The 22,621-nt window shown below is 38.3% G+C and overlaps 1 protein-coding gene across 6 annotated transcripts; it reads left to right on the top strand.

Annotated features, from left to right (window-relative positions):
- The first annotated feature begins 135 nt into the window (after positions 1–135).
- On the top strand, positions 136–21,666 carry FAM78A (family with sequence similarity 78 member A). 6 transcript variants are annotated; one of them, XM_072429584.1, is made up of 5 exons: positions 136–376; positions 740–832; positions 9,457–9,543; positions 11,093–11,583; positions 18,885–21,666. In XM_072429584.1, exons 4-5 carry the CDS (start codon positions 11,162–11,164, stop codon positions 19,411–19,413), a joined length of 951 nt encoding a protein of 316 aa, XP_072285685.1. In that variant the 5' UTR covers positions 136–376; positions 740–832; positions 9,457–9,543; positions 11,093–11,161; the 3' UTR covers positions 19,414–21,666. The 6 variants fall into 6 exon arrangements, with proteins under 6 accessions (XP_072285685.1, XP_072285680.1, XP_072285681.1 ...); XM_072429579.1 differs by lacking the exon at positions 9,457–9,543; XM_072429580.1 differs by lacking the exon at positions 136–376 and having other exon boundaries at positions 477–832.
- Positions 21,667–22,621: the final 955 nt, after the last annotated feature.

Here is a 22,621-nt window from a genome sequence, read left to right as displayed (position 1 = left end):
GTGACAATGAGGACTGTAAAAATGAATGTAATTCAGAAGAGCAAAACTACAGGCAGCCACATAAAACTACACTACCCAGGACACCCCCAGCAGAGGAAATGTCGTGTGTAAGAGCAGCTTAGTATGCAGGCAAGGACCTGAAGCTTTACAGAGAATTAAATTGTAGAAAAGGGTCAGCAGTGCATGGGATGCAGCAGCAACGAAAGGATACAGAGACAGGATACAAAGAACAAGCAACAGCAACCTTGCACTGCCTTGACATGTGTCACCCCCAGTGGGACTGATTGTCACAAACTTAATCTTGTACTGACACCTTCATCAATGTGCAGTTTACTTTTTTGGACAGCAAGCAGCCAGCTCCTAACCTAACTGATGGGTGAGTAATCTATACTGCAGAGGGTCCCTCCCTAGAGGGGAGTGGAGAGCACTGTCAGCACAAGATAGGTCTGTGATCAGTCACTTGCTCTTGCAAAGTTTCCTGTGCTGGCAGCAGTGCAGGGTGGAGTGTCTCACTTACAGAAGTGACAGTGACATTATAGGATGTAGTGAGAAGGACAAACCAGGACACCCAATACAAAACCCAAGGGGAGGGTGACCAGACCCTCTAATGGGATCCCCTACATTTCCCCTGCTTGCTTGGTGCTGTCATAGATGCTGCAAAATGACAGATGATTGCAACGTAACTTGTGAAAAAAAAGGTGCAAGCTAATGCCCCTTTTAATTATTCTACTCTCAACAGAAATTCAGACAAGGGCAGAGAGATCGTGTGGCAGACAGCGATCAGCGAACACCCAAGGAGACTCTGTGCTTCTGCATGCCAGCAAACACACAGGTATTCCATATTTTATTTATGGGCATTGGGTCATTTAGTAATGTTCCCTCCTTAGTTTTAGCCTGTCCTCGTCATGCCTTTCATTGTATCTTAATTAATTGCAAATTGGATAAAAATCCACAACCCCTGAAATACAAGACCTTTACAATGGCTTGCTTGCAAAATTCCCAGCTTTAAGGATTTTTTTTCTTTTTATATTTAACCCCAAACCCTCCAGCTGCCTCTGTACGCTTTGCACAGCATTGCAGATGCATTTTGATTATTGTGGGAGACACAAAACAGTGTGTGTTCTTCCCGGCTCTGCAAACAGAGCTGCTGCATTATGCTAGAACGGTTCTGCCTTGTGAAATGCTGATTCTGAATGTACTCAGTATTGTCACATCAGCTGAACACGCTCAATAGCTTCCACTTCTGTTGCACCAATTGCATTAACACCTAGAAAGGAATACCCTACAGATGCTATTTAATTCTCTTCTATGAGGTAAAAGCTTTAATAGTAAACTATGGGGCTGTGCACATTCTAAGTTATAATGCTATTGTTGATTCAGAAGTAATTGGTGATGAAAAGTGCGCACTTTACTTTCTTTCTGTTTCATATTTTGATTATTATATTTCATGTTCATGCTTGTAAATGTTCCTTCTAGTGGTCATGTGTATTAAGCAATGGTAAAGGACAACTATACTTTTAAAGTTTTGTTTTACATTTTTTTCTTACCTAAATAATTACCTTAAGAATTACTTACTTTAGTTTGCCTTTCCAAGCGACACATAGCTTTTGCCAAAAAAAAAGAACCAGCTGCACCAAACATGTTGCTCCCGACATATGGTTTACTTGCCAGGCAAGGCCAGCACTTTTTCTGTGTAAAAGCTGTATGGCACGGGGCATGATAACGCTATGAAGATCTTTGGGCTGAAGGATACTAAATCAATATGTAGTTTCCCTTGAAGGTGTTGGAAGAAGATTTATACTGAAAGATGTTGTCCTTAAACATTCCCGCTGCAATTATACAGAGATTGTCATTTGCCTGGCTGGCTCTGGGTTCAAAATTCTGAGATATCGGCCTTACACAAACTTAGAAATACCAACAACTTCTGATCTGAACAATTGAGTTTACTAAACAAGTAATGAACCCATTGGATCAGTATAACAGCTAGGGACAGGAAACCCAGCAATGGCAGCCTTTATATTTCCTGAGTAAAATCTGTTTCATTTCTCTAAAACTGCTAATGGCTTTCTCTGGCTTCAATACTTTAGAGAAACAAACACAAAAAAAAGCATGCACGTTAACAAGTTACCATGAAGTCAAAACTTCTTATTGGTCTGCTTGTTCTTTTAATGACCCTGGAAGCATTAAAACCATTGGACCTTAATGACAGTCCAGCTAGTTTAAGGGAAAGAGTAAGAGAGAGAAGGAGATATTTATAGAGAGTCCAGCAAACTATTATTCTGGAAAAAGAAAAAAAAAGTTTATATTAGTGAAGTTATTATATTAAGTGTAAACCCTGATTGACAATCAACTACGACAGTTTTGGAGTCTTAGGTTTGATTAATTCCCGTTATACATCAATTATTCAATAAAATCATACTTTATTCAAGCAAACACAACAAAAACACGCACATATATATATATATATATATATATATATATAATTTATACTTTTCATTACTCATGCTAATTTCATCTTTACACTGTCATTTTGATATTAACAAAGCCCAATAGATTACCCAAAAAAGTCACAAAAAAATTAATTTCAATAGATTTTGGTCATAAGACATTAGGAGGACCAAACTAAAAGGTTGCGCCCTCTCCAAAGTCACCACCACTGCCATCTTTTTTTCTAGACCAGGCGTGTCAAACTTAAATACACAGAGGGCCGAAATTAAAAACTTAGACCAAGTTTTTAGACCAAATTAAGGAACTTTACTACTTCACCTATAACTAACAAAAACAAACCCCTCTACACACACTTTATGGTTGAAAAGACTAATTTCTATCTATTTGTGCCGGCTGTGTGTTGTTCATCCTCTCACATCACAAGTTTGTCTAAAACGAAATATGTAATATGCAGTCTCCAATGGATTTAAACAAACACAATGCCCCTGGTAGTCACGCTCCATGTGATCATTGCCTAGGCTTTGTGTCACATGATGGGTGTACAGGAATAATGTCTAGGTATTGCATGTATTGAAAATGAGAATGTGAGGTGGTAACGCGGGTGGACGGGCCAGATGTAGTTAATTTTCAGAATTCTTTGGGGGGGGGGGAAAAAAAAGGACCTTGAGTGCCAGATTTGCCCACGGGCCAGATTTTGACACCCCTGTTCTAGACTATTCATCTTGGTTCTTTGGTCTTTAGGCAAGCCACTTCAGATCCAACTTCTATATAATAGGAGCCATGGGATATCCATGGGATTGTACATTCCACTTTCACCTCATCCCAAAATGCAATATTTATCTCAATAACATTATAAAACACCAGACATGAATATCAAGATGTATAGAAAGGGCCCATTATCGACATTCATATCTTTTATCAACTTATAAACACAATCATCAAAAAATCAACATATTTCAAGATTGTTGATTATAAAGCAAAACATTATAAAGCAAATAGAATTGACCATCACCCACAAATGGAGCAACATTACCTAACTACCAAGCTTCTCAAAATCTCTAAAATCAAACACAACTGACCACCATCATTCATGGTAAACACTGTACACCTGCAAAGTTAGTGACATACCCCCAAAAAAGATAGACCAGAACTGGGTGGGCAAAAAGTAAGCTTCCTTCAAGCCTTTACAGAGAGTTTTGATGAAGGCTGGATTCAATTTGTGCACCATAGCTTATTTGAACATGCTGCTCAATAATAAAACATGCATTATACTCCTTTTCAACATAATGCATTGACATAAAATTAAACTATAGGCCATATATTGTTCATGAATTGGGATTGCATTGGTCAACCCTGATCAATGAAGCCTTACGCAGCTGGTGTGAACTACCCCTAAAGCTCGTGTGAACTACCCCTGGATGTCAACTTTACCTGAAAAAATATTGGGATTACCAGTTGTGGGGAGACACTTGTGTATCTAGGTTTTGCCCACCCCTCCTTGTATAGTAAATGGATGAACAAGAGAAGGCTGACATATCTAGGGTCAGTAACAGAGGAGGGATTTTTTTGGACAGTTTCAAGTTGTACCAATGTGGGTATTACCAGTCAATTAAATATAAATCACACTTGCCAATTAATTTGTAATATACAGAATAAGCCTATTACAGTTACAGTCACAACATACAGGTAGTATATATAGTGGATAACATAGATAACGGAACAATGCTGCAAGAAAATGTTAAAAAAGTCCTTAGTGGTGTATCAAAAACACTCTTGCAAAGTAGTATAACTGTCACAATTTGCCAGTGTGGAGTACTGTATATCACACAGACAAAGAAGAAGTCTCCGTCCTGACGTGTTTTGCCCAATTGGGCTTCTTCAGAGGAAGGTGAGTTGTGCAGATGGGGTCATACTTATGGGGCCAAGAGATGTGAGACCTTGTGGACAAGTTCATGGTATGAGGTGCCGCTTGGTTTGAGTAGTATGGATGCCTTAAGGATGAGACCCTTTTTAATAGTGATAAAAGGATGGGATCAATCGTAGGAGTGAACAGGAGGGGCTGAAAGTTGTGGGAGGCTGAGCAAGAAATAAAACAGCAAGTTAAATAAACTATAAAATTCCAAAAAAGTGATTCAGGTACAGCTAAGAAGTCATATTCAGAATATGCCTTCGTTTTAGAATTGAATTCCAGTGACACAGAAGAGTACCAGCTGTCAAACTGACAGTGAAGCACTCAGGGTTTTGCTGTAAAATTGACAGCTATTTCAGATCTGTGTATTGGGAGTCACTTTCAGCATTCCTGTCCTGGTAGATCACCTGTCAGTAAGTAAAAGAGGCAAAGTAGCAGTTTTTCCTGTACTGCCATCTCAGATACTCTTATTTTATCTTAGTTATCTTAATTTTGCACCTTATAGTTAACCAGTAACCAGCAAAACAAGAAAATGTTCTAATGATCAACTGGCACCTTGACTTCCAGTTTCTTCCCAGCAATTCCAGACAGATGTCACCCTGTAAGCAAAAAAAGAGAAAGCTAGGAACACATTCTAAGTTTTTAGTTTCCTATATTTTATAAATTAAGTTACATTTCTATAAAAAGAAATGAGGGAGGAAGTGTTAGAGTGACAATCATATCATAGCCAGATCAGGACCAGTAAAACAAGAAAGTATTATGATAACGAGTTATGCCTTGGCCATCTGACCCTTCTCAGCAATTCCAGACAAATGTCGCCCTGTTAGCAATGAAAATGAAAGCTAGTAAACCAGTTTAGTTTTTACATTGTATAAATAAATAACACTTAGAAAGAAACGGGGGAGTGACAATCTTATTATAGGCAGATCAGGACCAGTAAAACAAGAAAATGTTCTACATAATAGATGCCAAGCAGAGAAGGGTTGCTTTGGGCACCAAAAGTCACGTGCCTACATAATAGATCCATCCCTGATCTTACTAACAAAGATATATAACAAACTGTCCAAAGGTTCAACTCTCCATCTTCTACACTGAAATATCCTTTTTAGGTAAAATTATTCTTTAAAAGTCTACATTTATGATAAAACAGTGGTTGGGTCTTGGCAATGTCATTCACATGTATATGTTATTTTTGTTGAAGGTCAGGAATTAAAATAATCAGATTTCATGTGATTTATAGAAGTTAACCATAGAGGTCATATATTTAATTACCACATTGCTCCACTATCTGTTTGATGGGTGACTTGGCCCAGCCAAAAGATTAAGTGATTTTTCTTAACCACTTTATCTTTTTCAATATTAATTCAGGCTAATGCCACTTTAATATATAAAATGGGATTTTATCTGTAATCAAGAGCTCCAATCTAATTGGAAAGCAAGATAGGGATTTAAATTGGAAGCTGTTGAAACTACTACTTACAATCAGTAAACATTTTATTCTGTATCCATTGACTAAGAATATACACAAACTGATATTACTAAACTCTACTTTTGAAAATACCTTTTGTCTGGCTGTTGAGCTGCGTTGTAGCCCTTAATAGTTTTTTTATCCATGAAATAGTTAGGCTATCTACAGATGTAAGATGATTCTTGGCCAATACAAGCTGTTGGGCTCATCTTGGACATGTACACAGAGGTTATCCGACGTTGTTCATAAATCCGTTGTGGCAGATCTGTGAACGACAGAAGATGAACGACGGCGAAGGGTGAACGGTGAAGGGGAAAGAGTGTAGCGGGATGCCGCTCGCTGGTCCACCCTTTCCCCCAGAACGGCGCTGTTTGTACAGTGCCAATTTATTCATCTTTCAGTCGTTTGCCACTGGAAACAAACGTAAAAGATTGAACATGTGTACACAGTCTAAAGCCGCATACACACGTGTAATTATAGTAGTTGGAAAGGATCTTTCATGATCCTTTCCAACGACTAAGCACTGCAGGATGCATGAATGAGTGCTGAACATACAGCACCATTCTGCTCTTTGCAGAGGGGAAGGGGAGAACGATGGAACAGCACCCCGCTGTGCGCTCTCCCCATTCCCTTGCATTAGGATCGTTCGTCGTCCATCATCCATGGATCGGCCAGGACGGTCGTTCGGACTAAATATGACCAGCGCAGTACACACGCCAGATTCTCGTCTGATATCAGCACTGAGCTGATTATCGGGCGAGTAAACATTGGACGTGTGTACGTAGCTTTATGCAAGCTGTGAGTTTGGATGTTCTTCTGATTTCACTAGCTGCATGCTTGTTCCAGGCCATTGAGTCAGGATGTACTGAGGCTCAAGGGGAGCTAAGGAATCAGTGTTTTTCATAGGAGATCAACAGTGGCAGCTTACATGTTTTTATTAGTAGTGCTTAGATGAGATCTCCATCCACTGAAATGAATAATAATGGAGTTCTGGTGAAAGGTAAAGACTAACTGAAAGTGTTTCACCTTATGTTTTTTTTATAGGAATAAAGCAAAGACTGGTTAAAACTTCTGATTTTTTGTTTGCTGTCTTTGTACCTTCACTTCCTCTTCTAGAAGCACAACAGGAAGAAAGAGGAAACATGGCCAACGTAAGAGGCTGTCCTCCCTTAAGTCTAGCACAAACAAACAAGCAAACCCTCTATCAATTTTGCAACTAACCAAGCCTTACAATTAATTTTGAGATCAGTACTAGCAGAGATCTGAGATCTAGCAGAAGTCTAAAAACATGGCACAAACAAATAATACAATATTCTGTTCTTCAGATCATGAGGTGGGGGTATGGTGAACCACAAGACAGTTGTGAGCCAAATGTTAGATTTGCTTATCTGTTAGTACGCTTGATTGATATTTACCAATATGTCAGTCATAAACAAACAAAACAAATGCAGATGCTCAGCTGAAAAATTCACTTCAGATTTAATCATTTTATTGGATCGGATCAAGAAAAGGTCTCCATTGGAAGATTTCCTCTCATTTGTAATCCTATTTTAATGTCATTTTGCCTACAGCAACTAGCAGAACAGTATAATAATGATTTAGTATAGGGGTCAGGAGCTTTTTTGTTACATTCTATACACATGAAGTAAGTATTGTGCCTGCCCTTAAATACTATATAGGATATGGAGTAAAGTAACAAAAAGAGGGCTTTTTGGCAAAAAAGTGCTATGTAATGAACTCACTGATACAAATCCAAATCCAATAGATTTGTATCAAAAAGTGTAATACATGGCACTTGTTTTTTCTTTGTTTCTTTACTCATTATCCTATACAATATAACAAGTTTTTTTGACTGTGGGTTACTCTTTAATGAATGTTCTTGCATGCATTAGGTTGCATTAATGTATTGATTTAAAAACTTTCCCCCTGCATTTAAGATTCCGTGTGATCTTCTACAATCTATGATAACTGCCACACATTGAGGTTTCTGCTTTCATCTTTCATGTTAACACCTGTCACCGGAATTTTTTTAATATTTCTTCATTCTGTGTTATCTGAAAAGTGCCCTATATATCACACAAGCTATCAGATCCTGAAAGGCTTTTAACTATTTTTAACTCCCCTCTTCTGTTACTGGAAACCTCTCAGCAATGCCAGTGGCACCCGATGCAAATGAGAACAAGGACGTTGATTCAGCAAGCAGCTTTGCTGTTCATAAAGTAAAGCGTAAAGTTTGGAACAGCATTGGAGAGATGAGTCCTTTGTGTATGATTAGTGAGGAGCGGATCTAAAACCAGACAAGTCTTCATTTTACAAAAGTACTGATTCACCTGGATTTGTGCAATCTGCATACAATAAAGTACAAATGTTTCCAGTAAGCATACAAAGACATTTATTATTATTATTAATATTATTAACAATATTAATAATAATAATAAACTGTATTTATATAGCGCCAACATATTACACAGCGCTGTACATTAAATAGGGGTTGCAAATGACAGACAGATACAGACAGTGACACAAGAGGAGGAGAGGACCCTGCCCCGAAGAGCTTACAATCTAGGAGGTGAGGAAGTTTTAGACAACTTTATGGCAACAGTTTGGGGAAAGCAGCTCTGAAAAGATATTGTTTGGTGTGGTGTAAATCTACCGAACACTTTGTAATAAATACCAATTGTGAGCCATGTCTTACCATATAACAGTATCAGACCTCACAAATACTAATAGGCACAATTTAAAAAGTTTTGTGTAAAACTTTCTCAGCAAAGGAGGCTATTAAAGCTTTTGAGGTTGATTTGGTGGAAATCCTTTACTATTGCCAATGGTTTTAGAATGGGATATCCATAAGCTCAAAAAAGAATGATTGCTGGGTGCCCAAAAATGTTGGCCATATAGTGTGATATGCAATGATTACTAAATGGTGTCATTCTCTGCAGATCAGACACATAAAAGAGAATGCAGATAATAAGAATGATAAAAAATATAAAAACACACAAAAAAAGTAAACTAGTATTTTTTTTGTGACCGTCTCTTATCTAATCACAGGTAGTAGAGATGTCTCTTGATAATCATACTCCTATATCCAGGCTTGAAATTTCCCCTGCATGACTACATTATATAGTGCATTCTGGTCTGTATTGTAAATTTTACCTATTAGCTGTTACTGTGCCATCTGGTTAATCAATTTTAACAGGAGGTTTAAAAGAAATTTCCCCAACATTGCCTAAGAGAAGTCCTGACAGGAGTTGTAACCTTTCTCTAACTCTGCTCTATCTAAACTAGGAGAAAGTTTGCATATATTTTGTAACCTTAAAACAGATTTTTTTCCTGTTTCCTTTAAACTCTTAGCACTTTTGGTCTGATTTCTGTGTAACATATTTAAACTTGTGTTTGTTTTGTAGCTCTGCATAAAAACATATATTCCAGTGTCATAATAAAAAGGACATATAGAATTAATTTTGGCTAAGTCATAAAATTGCTGAAGTTGTCAGATAGAAAAACACAAATATATTAGATTGCAGCTTTCTAGTCAGTAGATTGGTCCATGTTTTTCAATGTTATTTTCAGCTGGTGATTCAACCAGTAACATAGCATGTCCAGGATGACAAAACTCACTTTTCTATTTCAGGGCTCAGAACAAAATAACTGATAAGAGCATAGCACAGGAAGAGAACGTAGGAAGCTCACAAGATTTCTGACAAGATCAACATATAATGTATGCATGTCAGTAACAAAACATTTTAAGTAATATATTTATGTGATGAAAATGGAGCAATTAAGAGAAGTTCATGGTTAGTGTTTGAAACAGAGAGAGGATATCAGTAAAGTGTTTGCTTTCAATATGATTATATCAAACCAGTGTTACCATATTGCAATTCCTCTTTCATACTGGGTGCTTTTCCATGGACTAAAAGGGGATAATAATAATAGCTGTTATTTCTCTCACCTGGACATGCAAAGGTACAGGTTTTACCCATATAAGGTAGAAGGAAGCAGGTGAGGGTGTGTATTTTCATATTAGATGCAAGAAGACCTTGACTTAGTACTGAGTAGTAAAGATTATTTGACTCTAATTTTAGGATCGGTATAACATTTAGCATACCATGTGTATCATAGTAATTAAAAGAGTAAGGTATATTGTATACTAAACAAGCACAATTTTCCAAAAAGCAATATACAATTTAAACCTTAGCAACTGTTATATACATGTTTGGACTTTGTATGTATATAGTAATAGCTAACAACTATAAGGGCATGTATCCATCGGTGTGTACCGATAATGCACACGTATACATGTGGAAACCTGTGTGTTACCTGCACCTTTTCAGTGCAATGCCACATGCATAATTTTTCAATGCAATGCGGTTTATTAGGATGCTTATTTAAATTAAAGGGTTTCCCAATGCCCATTGCCATACTGGGTACAGGCCCTAAAGCACAAACAGGTAATACTACTAACAAAACACAATCATCATTTTATGCACCAAAAAGATTTAGGCTGTGTAACATATGAGATCAATACATTCATTTCAAGGTCACAATGACATTTTTTCTCTCCTCCGCACATGGTGTCCTCATTAGCTGGCTAGTGATCTTCCAATGTCACTGGCTATTTGCCTATTCCCTAGCAAGTCTTTGAAAAGAAGGGGTGGTGCCATATGGGAGAAGGTGCACAAAAATGGGATGCTGGAGCGGAATGAGGGATAAGAATAGGGGGCACTGAAAAGAAAGAAAAAGTGGAATGATGTAGCAAAGCACAGGAGCAGCACTTGATAGGAGGGTAGGTTTGGATTACTAGAAGAGAAAAAGGACACAATACAGGATGACACTGAAAAGTGAAGTAAGGTTCAATATTGAATGGGCTGCTGGAGGCAGAGAAGAGCCAGAATGCAAAAAAGTGTAATCAGCAGGACTCTGATGTCATTTTGTCTGAAGGTTTGCTGCTCTCTGTGCATCTGAGGCTGTGTGAGGGCTCCTGATACAAGGCTAGGCTGCTTATCACAGTGACAGCAGAGCCCACTGATTACAGTGGATGAGCCACTTGAGCATAATCAGCAGGCCTGGGATGTCGGTTTGACAGGCCAGTCCTGCACGGTGCCAGAAACGGCTAGGACAACAAGGACGGGAGACACTTCCTCTTCATCTGAGCTAGTAAATGATTCTAATTGAATGCTATGGGTATCATAATATGCACAGTGCAGGTTATTTTATATAATGACAACTGTCAGTCTTTGCCACTGAACTAAAAATATTTCTTATTGTAGGTACCCAGAGGGCCAAGCCTGGAACCGGCACATAGCTGGCATCTCTGAGATGCTCCCTATTGCATCTCTATGGATATAGCAAAGGAAATCTACCACGTCAGCTACACCTGTCAGGACAAGGTCTCATCCAGCTGCGACTTGGATGGAAAAAAAAACATCTTAGTCTCCATGAGTCGTCTTCCTCAGGACTGCCTGAGCCTATTAGAGATTGCCTTGGTGCTAAATACTATGGGGTGCATCCACAGTTTAAGTTGCAAGCCCAAAGTCTTTCGAGATTCCATTTCTGTTTTGGACATCAAAGCCACCATTGACTCCACGCCCACAAGAATTGACGAGTCATCTAGTGTCGTGCTGAGATACAGGACGCCCCACTTTCGGGCCACTGCTGAAGTCTTAGTGCCTCCAATTTCTGGCAAGGAGACCTGGAGGGTGGGCTGGATTCAGGCCTGTAACCATATGGAGTTCTACAACTACTATGGAGACTTGGGCATGTAAGTGAAAACTAAAGTAGGGGTAAATGTAAAATCAACCCAAGTTTTATTTTTGTATTGTTGCTATACTACTTGGGAAGCCACTGAACTGGAACAAGCATACATACATTAGGTGTCCCAACATTAAAATGCAAAAGCGTGTTCCAGGTTGGTAATATGACAAGTAAAGGTATGATATGAATTCTCTATTTTATTTACTATAGCTAATAATACATTGCACTACACAATGCACTTCCATTTGAAAAGAATAAAACGAGTGTGCATGCAGCAAAGAACCTTAGTGCTATTTCTGCACAATGGAACAGAAAGAGCTCTTTTATTAGAGGAGAGCCAAACATATACCTTTGACAGGTCACATATTTGGGCTCTCCACCAATCACCAACAAGCATGAACCCAGTAAACTTAAGTGTTGAAGGTCAGGTCTGGGACCTTAAAAAAAAACAAAACAGCATTGGCACCTTTCTGTCCTTATCGTAATATTCACTATGCTCCAGAAATGCAAACACTTGCACTAGTAACAAGAGACATGCTGGAGGTGTAAAACCTTCCTCGAAAAATACCATGAAAAAAGTTTTGATCCACCAGTGCACATTTGACTTTGCTTCATTGTCAAGCTTGGTATTGTAGTCCTATTTTAACAGTTGTGCAGTCCATTGATGTCTTAAGGAAGATATCATTTTCATAGCTGTGGATGGCCTAGTTCCAGCAATGAAACCCAATAAAATGATTAGAAACAATCAATGTCTGAAATTGAGCTTGAAACAAGCAGGATATGAATAAGCAGTGGAATTAAATCCTCAAGGCTCTTGTTATGCCAGTGATTGCAGCCTCAGGGATCGTGTTTTCATTATCTTTTTCATCGACTTTTCCTGAGTGTTCTGGGAATTAGATTTTTTTTTTCTGACCTTCTTATACATTCTAAAATGCTCAGATTTGACCTTTGAGGGACCAGGTTTATTAGAGTTGTCTTTCATTTATTCAAGGTCATTCGCCCTTGTTATAAGAAATTAAAAGTAGGTCATAAATGTATCCAAATTTGAGGAAAGTGTATAAACCATGTTTGCTACTGAGAATCACATTTAGACATTTAAAAGCACTTTACTGTAGGGTGATCAAGGTTAGGCAACTCAGGCCATTAGGAAGACTTGATTTTTGGGTTTTGACGTCTCCAGTGCTGACTGCTCAGTCTCTTCTAATTGTGTTTGCTGCCATCATCTTCTTGCTGCTTTTTAAACATCACTTTGAGGAAGTCATAGTTCCCAATATGAGGACACTGTTGATAAAACTGAAGTGTGTGCTTGCTGGGGTTTGATTGTCCCCGAACACAACTTTATTCTCAGTATTTTCCAGATGTCGGAAATAGGACAAAGAATTTACACTGCATTTTTTGGGGATTTGGAGTCTCTACCAACCTTGTTGTGTATTTATTGCTGCCTGTCTGGTAGAATTTATCTCCCTTCCTACCCTAGTGATAGTATGTCACAGGAATGGAGGTGTTGGGAAATCTCTCTTGAGATCTGGGAAATTTACCGATGTCTACAATAAGAATGGACACTGGAAAACAAAACAATACAGGGCAGGATACTTCTATTGCTAACATGCCTCAAGGGGAGTCGATGTTTTTTTTTTCTTTTATTACCTCAGATGGATGAAACAAGAAAAGTGTCTTAAATTATCTTGATCCCTGATAATTATTTGGAACGCTACTGGTTTTAAATTTGCTATCCTCCGCAATAGAAGAAGCTCAAGCAACAGATTGCAAAGTCTTTTCCTTCTCTAACCCTTGTACAACTTTTCTTTTGTTTCTCCATTCTATGCCCCTAGTTTAAGACACCCCTCAAGCTTGAATTTCAAACCACCAACAAGGTCTGGCACTTGGGGGGCTATTTATAGAGCAGTAAATCCAAAATACAATAAAAGATTCCCTGGTGGAGGAATTTGAAACACATGGACCCGGAAGATTCTCCACCAGGGAATGTGTATGTGAATATCGGCTTCACTGCTTTATATATAGATCTCAAAGTCTGCAAAAACCTCAGATAAGTCTTCTTTAGCATGAACGTGCCCCCTTACTAGTGGTGGTTGAATAGTTTCAGTCAAGTCTGACCTTGGATAGGAACTTGGAATTTGAGCTATCTGAGTTTTGATCTTTATCTGTCATTGATGCTCAGACATCCAACACCCTAACTTCTATAGCCTAGGAGAAGAAACCATGCATGTTCGGCTTATAAGGGGAGAAATTTAAACCTTTACATATATATCTGTTCATTTATCATTTAAGCCAGGGTTGCCCAACAGGTGGATCGCGATCTACCGGTAGATTGCAATGGCAACGCGAGTAGATCACGGAGCCCTGCGTTTCAAAATAAACTCTACCACGCACAGGAGTTATTAGGTCCAAGTTTTTATTGTTGGTCAATCATTTTGACTTGGTCATTTAAAGAGTAGCTTGCAAGCCAAAAAAGTGTGGCACCCCTGATTTAAGCCTATACCACTATATTATACTGAGATTATTGTTGAAGCCCCTGATGACTGATGGCATGCAGTAATTCATGGGACTGACAGCTTGCACCTCTTGAATAGAGGGATGGTAGGTAGCACACACATGCCACTGGACAAGCAAGTAGTATTCTTTTTTATTATTTCGGGGAACTGGTATTAGATGTTTTTATGTAACCAACAGGGTTGTTTTAGGTGTTGCAATATTTTTAAGCTGTAGCCTAAAAGCAAATATGTAGTACATTACATCTAAATTCCTTAGATGTGGTAACTGCATTGGTTTCCCTTTTCAGGCTGTCTTTTCCTAATCTCCATCTGGTGATTTTGTCAATTGCCCACTTCCTGCTCTAAAGTGACAACATTTATTCACTTTACTGTACAACTAGTACAAGAAAAAAACCTTCGGTCCTAATTCCAATATAGATAAGCAGGGTCTGGTAGTCCTTGGAACAATAAAGCTGATAAAAGTGCAACAGGAGGGGAACACAGGAAAATATCAGCTTGCAAGATTTCTAGCAGGACCAACAGGTATAATATTGCATCTATCTATATACACAACTATTTCAGTGACATATTCAACAGACTAAAATGAAACAAGGAAGTTCCTTGTAAGAAATTACACTCTAAAGTCACTGAGATTAACAAAGTTTTAGACACTTTTTCCCAACTCCCATTTTGAACTTTCTTGGGAAGAAACACAGAACAATAGGGAAGTCCCTACACTGGATACCTGGTGGAAATTCCAGTATCCAGTAATATCCCTTTCCGGGCTGTCGTGTAACACGTTCCCCTTCCATTGTGTTGCCAGTCATTCATTTCTGCACTTTTAGGACAGACAGGAATGAAGAATTGTTTGCGGTGGCTGTATTTAGTTTAGCGCCTACTTGTACAAATGAGTCACATTCTGTGGTGGATGTCTGTGTTTTGTCTGTGTCAGGGGTTATCTGGTGAAGTGACGCTGAGAAACTTGTGATGGAAATATCAGTTTTGGCCACTGATATAGTACTACTAATAGAATAGGTCAGGAAGCGTGGTCACTTCCAGATCACTTAGGCATGTTTAAAAATTTTTTTAAGCTTTGCACAGCAATACTTGGCTATACTTGGGCTCTGTAAAGCATAAATATAAGGATTGTTCTCTAAATCCCTATGGAGAATGGTAATGTAGTAGAGATTGGCATTGTTGTAATATTATTGTGCCCTTTCTAACATCCCTTTAGGGAATAATAAACTAGTGGTATTCAGTTTTACCTGGGCTCCATAACACATGTGCATGTGTAGATGCTGAAACTCTTTTGGGGAACATAACCCCATTGGCATTAATATTCTCTTAGCCCTAGTAACTCTTGTTAAGAGGTCAACTGAAATCTGACAGCCTTGATCTGCCAATTTTGTCTCTTTGTCTATTTGCATGTTAATGCAAGTGTCTGTTTTTGTCTTAATTGCATGGTAATGCATGACACAATGGCTGTTACATGTATGCCTTAAATGACAACGGCCTTTCAATTTAGTTTTGGATAGGGAGAAGTTTTATTCTTGCTATCTGTGTCGATTTTTCCATTTACCTTCTGTCAGCATTTTATTGTTCTTTCTACTACAGACTGGGACCCAATATAATATTGGACGAATTAGGTGTGCTGTTGTGGCTGTTAAGGAGCATGCTAACGGAAGGAAAGAGAAGTGATTTGATCTTATCAGCTTTTACTTCTCCATTACCATCCAATCAAAAGCTGGAGAAGGAAAGTGATCAGGCTGTAATACCTACTGCAGTTAAAAGTTTGATCACCAGTGTGCCTATTTTGTTTGGCTGGGATCTATAAATCTTAGGACTTGCTGACCAGCAATACAAATTCTTAATAAAACATCTCCTATATATGTATTTCAACTGTATCAGCTGTTTTCCTGGAGTTCAGCTTTAGGATTAGAGCATGCAATACACAGGAGCTGTCGGCATTCCAGCATTATAATGAGCAAAAGTTTCTTTTTTTCTGACCTGAATATAGAATGCAGGAAGCGAACAAGCAAACCATATCCTTCCTGCTCATTCGTTGCAGGATGGTGTAATAGCAGTTTTTGTTTACTCTTTTCATTCAGCAATATATTGATGATCTTTTCTGCTGTTCTATTCACATTTGCAGCTGAACATACGACTTGGGCCTCATATTATAGCTATCCTCAGTTCTATCTCATTGCAACAGGAAACGCAGCTTGTATCTAGAAGCCTCCTGTATGTAGTAGGATACAGGAAGAATGGTTAGGGTGGTAAGGGCAAATCTCTAACTTTACTTATACTACATAAGATCTGTCTTTGATGTAGCAGGATGTACTTATTGAGATAAACATCTGTGACAGGTGCTCTTGTGAAGCTTTTGCAACTGGCAAGGAGAAGAAATCTCCAAATAGCCTAAAATGAGTGTACGAAACCTCTATCACAAGCAACATGTATATCCTGCTACCGTCCTATAAAGGCTGGCATCAGAGAAACAATGATTGATTAATGCCTTAATGACGAATCTCATATTGTAATTCAAGATAGTGCAATCACTGCAATCTTGAGTTCCATTGGAAAGATTTGCCCCACTTCCTGTCTGGTAAAATGCTGTCAGCGGGACAGGAAGGAAAAATGTATTACCTGGGAGCGCAAGACAATCAGAAGTGGTGTCCCCAGTGGATGACTACTTGTTCTGGTGACAATTGTAAAATTGTAAATTTCCCATCACTTTCTGGCCCAATTACATGGTCACCAGAACAAATAGGAAAAGCAACTCTACGTAGTGATTACTGAATGGTTGGGGTTCTAATAACTCCCTTCTGGATCTAAAATTAAAAAAAAACAACGATGTCTATACATATACCAAAAAGTCAATTTCCAGACCAAAATAATTGATTTGTTTTAGATTTGGGCAAGGGCAGACTCTCGGTTGTGTGTTCTTGCTGGATTCGAACTGGAAAGATTTTCCTGATATCTTGCTTTGGCGTCTTTTCATTTGGACAGGAAACGAAATTATCCCCAATCTTTTATTCTATTAAATCTCATCATATTGCTGGCAATATGAACAAACAGAAAGTAAATACACCAATTTGCTTAAAACCTTTGACTAGAATGAATTACAGGGACCATCTCAAGACAATGACACTTGTCAAAGAATGGGATATAATTGGCAGTAAGTGAACAGTTTGTTCCTAAAGGTCATGTATTGGAAACATGGGAAATGGGAAAGTGTAAGGATTTGGCAAAGTGAGGACTAGAAAACGAGGTCAATGCATCACCAAAATAGCGGGTCCTACAACGGGTATTACCTACCAAAGGTTGTCCAAGGAAAGATAATCAGTGAACCAGTCATGGCACCCAAGGTTCTATGATGTGCATGTAGAGAAGGCTACTGCATCTGGTTTAGTTCCACAAAAAAATACTGTAGCACAAATTGCTGAAGAATAATAATGCTGTTCATGAAACAAACAGTGCATCATAGCTGCAAACAAGTCATAATCCATGCTGATCCCATACAGCAAAATTCTCCGACAATGGAGTGAATGGGCAATTGCCAAGGGGGTTTGGTCTGAGGAATCATGATTGGATCATGTGGATGTTTGGGTGCATGTGTTTTTTCCCTGGGGTAAAGATAGCAGATGGATGCACTATGGATAGAAGGCAGGCAAGCAGGGACATTGTGGCTTAAAGCAGACGTCGCCAACCGGTGGTCTGTGAGAAAATTTTGGTGGTTCTCTAAGAAGGACCCTGCTAGGGGGTGCACCGGCCAGAGCCGCTGACCATGTCCCCTGTATGGACACAACCCGCCCACTCTCCCATTACAGGTCTGAGTGGGTAGGTTCTGGCATCATGATATCACTGATTCCCCTTTTGAGTGACACACAGCTCCCCACACATGCTCGGTCAGGATTCTGTGGATTCAGTGGTCCATGAGGTTGGCAACCACTGGCTTAAAGGACTGCACACAATAAAGAGTTACTATTTCCCCTTGATAGAAGGGAAAACAGTAACTCTAAGATTGGGGATGATTTATCTTTGTGTCTCAATGACAGAACACCAGCAATATATTTTTTGCAATACTTTATTCGTACTCTCTAGAAGATCATGGGTGTTGTGATGATGACCCTGGTTGGCCTCTGTCTTTTCTACAGGATAAAATTCTCAGTTATGCATAATTTTCTGGTGGAAATTTAAATTTAAAGTTTTCCCCAAAATGGACAAACATACAACACTACAGCTAAATCGAACACTGATCAAGGCAAATTCTAATAGTAATCAGGTTGCTAAATAGGTACGAGCAGTGTATAGAAGTGGTGACAAAATACCGTTTTTATAGCACAGTTGCACACTGCACCTCATTTTTTGGATTAAGCCATTTGAAAGGTCAATAAGATGTTATGATGTGACACCCAAAGTAGAAAGAGCAATAGATGCCAGACTCTTTGTCCATGTCTGCAATACAGTGGAAGCCATATGAGTATATCCACATGAGGAAGCAAGACTTATGGCGGCCAATTGCAAGACCTCAGTCTGTGTATAAAAGGTAACAAGTCTATGTGAATAGGTGCACAATTGCAAACAAATACAGCTACACAATGGGTTTATGAAAATTAAAGGTTTGATTTTAACAAATTGATTTAAATTTTGTCTTGCTCGATTTTGGTTTTAAAAAGTTTCAGCCAATTTTTCCAAATAGCTCAGTAAAGTAAAGTGGACAATGTTAATATGTTTGCTTGTGTTTTTCTCACAATTTCTTTTGCATTAATTTGGGTACTAAAGCCTTACACTAACTTTGTTCTTTTGTTTTCAGGTCCAGCTGGGAACTGCCAGATCTGGAGAATGGTAAAATCCCCGCCATCAGTGACTCAGATGGAGTCAACTACCCCTGGTATGGCAACACTACTGAGACCTGCACTGTTACTGGCCCCACCAAAAGAGATACCAAGTTTACTGTCAGTATGAATGATAATTTCTACCCCAGTGTGACATGGGCAGTGCCTGTTAGTGATTCCAATGTGCCTATGTTGACGGGCATCCAGAGGGACCAAAGTTTTACTACTTGGCTTGTGGCCATTAACATGGGCAGCAGTGAAGTTGTTATCTTACATACCATCAAGTGGAGGATGAAACTAGAAATCGAGGTCAAATCCACCTTACCACTGGGACAGCGAGCCAAACTGCAGGAACCCTTTGGCCAGGAGCAGCCACAAGTGCTTGCCAAAAATGAACCCATCCCTCCTAGTGCCCTTGTGAAACCGAATGCCAATGATGCGCAAGTCCTCATGTGGAGGCCAAAAAACAAACCGCCAGTAGTTGTGATTCCCCCAAAACGTCGGTGAGCTTGAAAGTAGATATTAGCTGCTGTTACACATGTAATAATAGAAAACTAAAAAGAGGTCAAACTATTTTTGCTTTATTGAATCCGTGAGTATCACTGTGTTATTTTCTACACAGGAAAAAAGTTACATGACTAAGTTATGAGAAGGTATATCAGGAATGCAAAACTCATGCAGATACCTTCTCAGACCATCCAGCAAACACACTGTTCTTGAATCTTTACTGGATCCATTTCTTTTCAGGTTGGACACAGGATCCGCAATGATCTCCCCCTGAGGATTTATCTGAACTTAAGCCTTCTGAGTTTTTTGTTGAGATTTTTTTTTTCATCAAGATTTGTTATTTATAAAGATTCAATACCTCCGAATAACTAACTTCATATGGTTTCAAAGTTGCCAAAATGTCTCCATGACCCTGCTGCCCCTAAAAGGCACTGTTTTTGTGGACTGCCTTTGTGGAACAATTGCAGATTTGACTTGAACAAGCTGACAAAGACTATACAATATTTTATGTGACATGGCAAAAAGGCATCAGCTTATTGTGCGTTGTTAGGCACGGGTATGAAAAACAAAGAGTGATGTTGCTTGTAGGATCAATATCTGCACAGATCCTGATTGGGTTCTTTGGACATAGCCTCCAACTGTTTTTTTCATAGAAAAGTCCTACTTAGTAAAAAGCAAAACTCAGGGGTAGAATAGCTAGTGGCCTAGCTACTGTTGGGATATTATTGCATTGCTGGCCGGTGTTATTGTATCCCTCTATCAGTACAGCTGCTTTACAATAAAAATAAGTGCTATGGTACACATTGCAGGTCCTCTTGTAACAAAAAAAAGGATTTATTAGCAAAAAACGTAAAGAGTTTTATATAGATAAGTCTGTTTACCACTGATAAAGTAAGTTTAGATGGATAGGATGACATTCACTTACCTTCTGGTTATTTATTACATTCAGGGACAGTGGTTCAAAAGAAAATTTCCATGATATTCTGGCTTCATTCAAGGACTTGCATATAGGCCATCACATAAGCCATGCAATATTAAAGCTCAGGTTGGAATCACTATAAGTAGAACCTGGCAGGTAGCAAAAACGAGGTCACCAAAAGAAGGTGAGAGCCAGGATTTAAGAAGGAAATTCCTGTTCCAGGATCTTAAAATTATATAAGTAGCTGGCAGATGGTTAAGTTGTTCTGAAATCACTCATAAGTGTGGTATCAACTTTAACTGCTAGCAAAGGGTATGAACTTGCTTTGAATTATTTTCAAGTTCATTTAAACTTTTTTATGCTAATTAAAGGTTATACTTCTGATGTGGCTACATAAATGGTTGAATGAACTGCACACCAGCACATTACATGTAATCCTTAAAGGAGTTTTTGTTTTTGTAGCATTGATAAAAATGCCAAACTCTATCTCCTTCATATAGTGGCGTGATAATGAGACAAGAATTTGGATTTTGCCTTCATAGTCACCAACTGACCAAACTTGATATTTTAACTTGGCCTTGGGAAATGTATCCCTGACAGTTCTCTTATATCTCAAAGCCTAAATTAAAGCTTTATACACAGTTTGGATGATTGCCGCCCCAAACGCGTGTTTCAGGCTAAAATATGACATGCGTACAGCAGTCCCCCGACACCATGGCCGATTGATGAATGATCAATTGGAAATGACCGCTGTGCATCCTTATTGAAGAGAGAACAATAGGGTGTTGCTCCATCATCCTACCTTCCTCATGAGTCTAAAAATACTGTTTGTAAAAAAAAAAAATTTAAAATCAGGTTTTCTGCTAATTCATTGTCCAGTCAGTGGCCATGAAGATGATGACCAGCAGAGAAAAAAAAAGTCACCAGGCTGCACTAAGGAGGGTAAATCAAGATGAAACAAGCTGCTTGTTAACAAATATTTATTAATGTTCTTTTTATGCTGTAAAAAAAGGGAAATGTATACATCAGTGGTCAAGTAACCAGTTACCAGAAGCCTTTTCATCCTGGCTATTTCAATTAGCTGGTATGACAGTACTCTAGAAGCTACAGATTTGCTATTCGTTATTAGTGGGTAAAAAGTCTAAACTAATTTTAGATCTGATAAATATCCTTAGGATTCACTTAAGATCCAATCAGTTTGTTAACCAACTAAATATAAATGAATGATTTTTTTGTTGCATTTGGTTTTGGATAGATCGGAACATGTTGATGTATATCAAACAAAAGTACAGAAGTTTAATAAACAATGATCAAAAAGGACAGAATATCACAAACCCGTGTGTTGTATTTTGGAACTTATAGGTAATCGATTGCTGATCAGAATATTGATCAGATTGGTTGGTTGAGTGCAAAAATGGCAGCAGATTTGCTTAAGTGTATTGGGTCTAAAAGCTGCATTGTGCAATGCTTATGAAACTGAACTGATATTTACTATGTGAAACTTCATAAATGGTAAATTCACACAAATAATAGAAAAAAAAACATTTTGTCTGCAGTAAAAAGGAACCAGAAAGTGCTGTGATGTGCTAAATTAAAAGGAAATTATAGTGAGTATGTAAATGGAGTTATTATTGTTCTCTTTTCCCAACAGTCATTTTCGACAAGACATTTTGTTCTATTCTTATTATATTACATTGAATTGTAAGTGCTCTTTCTATTATTTCCAGAAATTTCTAGAATTTGATTAAAACCCAACTCCACCATTTAGGGAAATGCTGAATAATCAGTTTCTTGCAATGTTTAAAAATAAAAAAGCTCACAGCACCTAGCCATTGCTCTTTTTCTGGGTGACATCCATCTTTGTTAAGAAGTACAGCAGTGAATGGCAAATATCCTATAGCCACATTCCAAGTACTGAATCAAATATCCTGAGAAAAATCTCATTCTTTTAAAATAGATTTTTATGTGGCATTCAATTAACACAATCTTTAATGTGTTTAAACAATTCTGTATTTTATTTCCAAAAAAACAAAAACATAAAAAACTCAGAAAATCAAAGAAGATTATATTGTCATAATTCAGGGTCTCCTCAACACATGTACATGAACTGTAGCATTTGACCTTTTACTCCTAAGGTTCAGTGAAGTTGCACATAGATTTATTTTCAAAGTGTTTTGCAGAAACTAGTCTGCTTCATCAAGAAGAAAGAGGAGGTAAGTAGTCTAAAAAAGATATAATATATAAGAACATGATTCAGTTTTTCTGTAATTTTCTAACATTGGATTTATC

Source organism: Pyxicephalus adspersus, chromosome Z (assembly GCF_032062135.1).
Source record: "Pyxicephalus adspersus chromosome Z, UCB_Pads_2.0, whole genome shotgun sequence".
In the NCBI taxonomy this organism is placed as follows: Eukaryota; Metazoa; Chordata; class Amphibia; order Anura; family Pyxicephalidae; genus Pyxicephalus; species Pyxicephalus adspersus.
This window is presented reverse-complemented; position numbering and strand designations above follow the sequence as displayed.

Bases quoted from the DNA above. Each gene is read 5' to 3' on its own strand.
- FAM78A (XM_072429579.1), top strand. From the start codon at position 11,162: ATGGATATAGCAAAGGAAATCTACCACGTCAGCTACACCTGTCAGGAC. The intron at 11,584-18,884 runs GTAAGTGAAAAC...TTTTGTTTTCAG, and splicing joins TACTATGGAGACTTGGGCAT to GTCCAGCTGGGAACTGCCAG.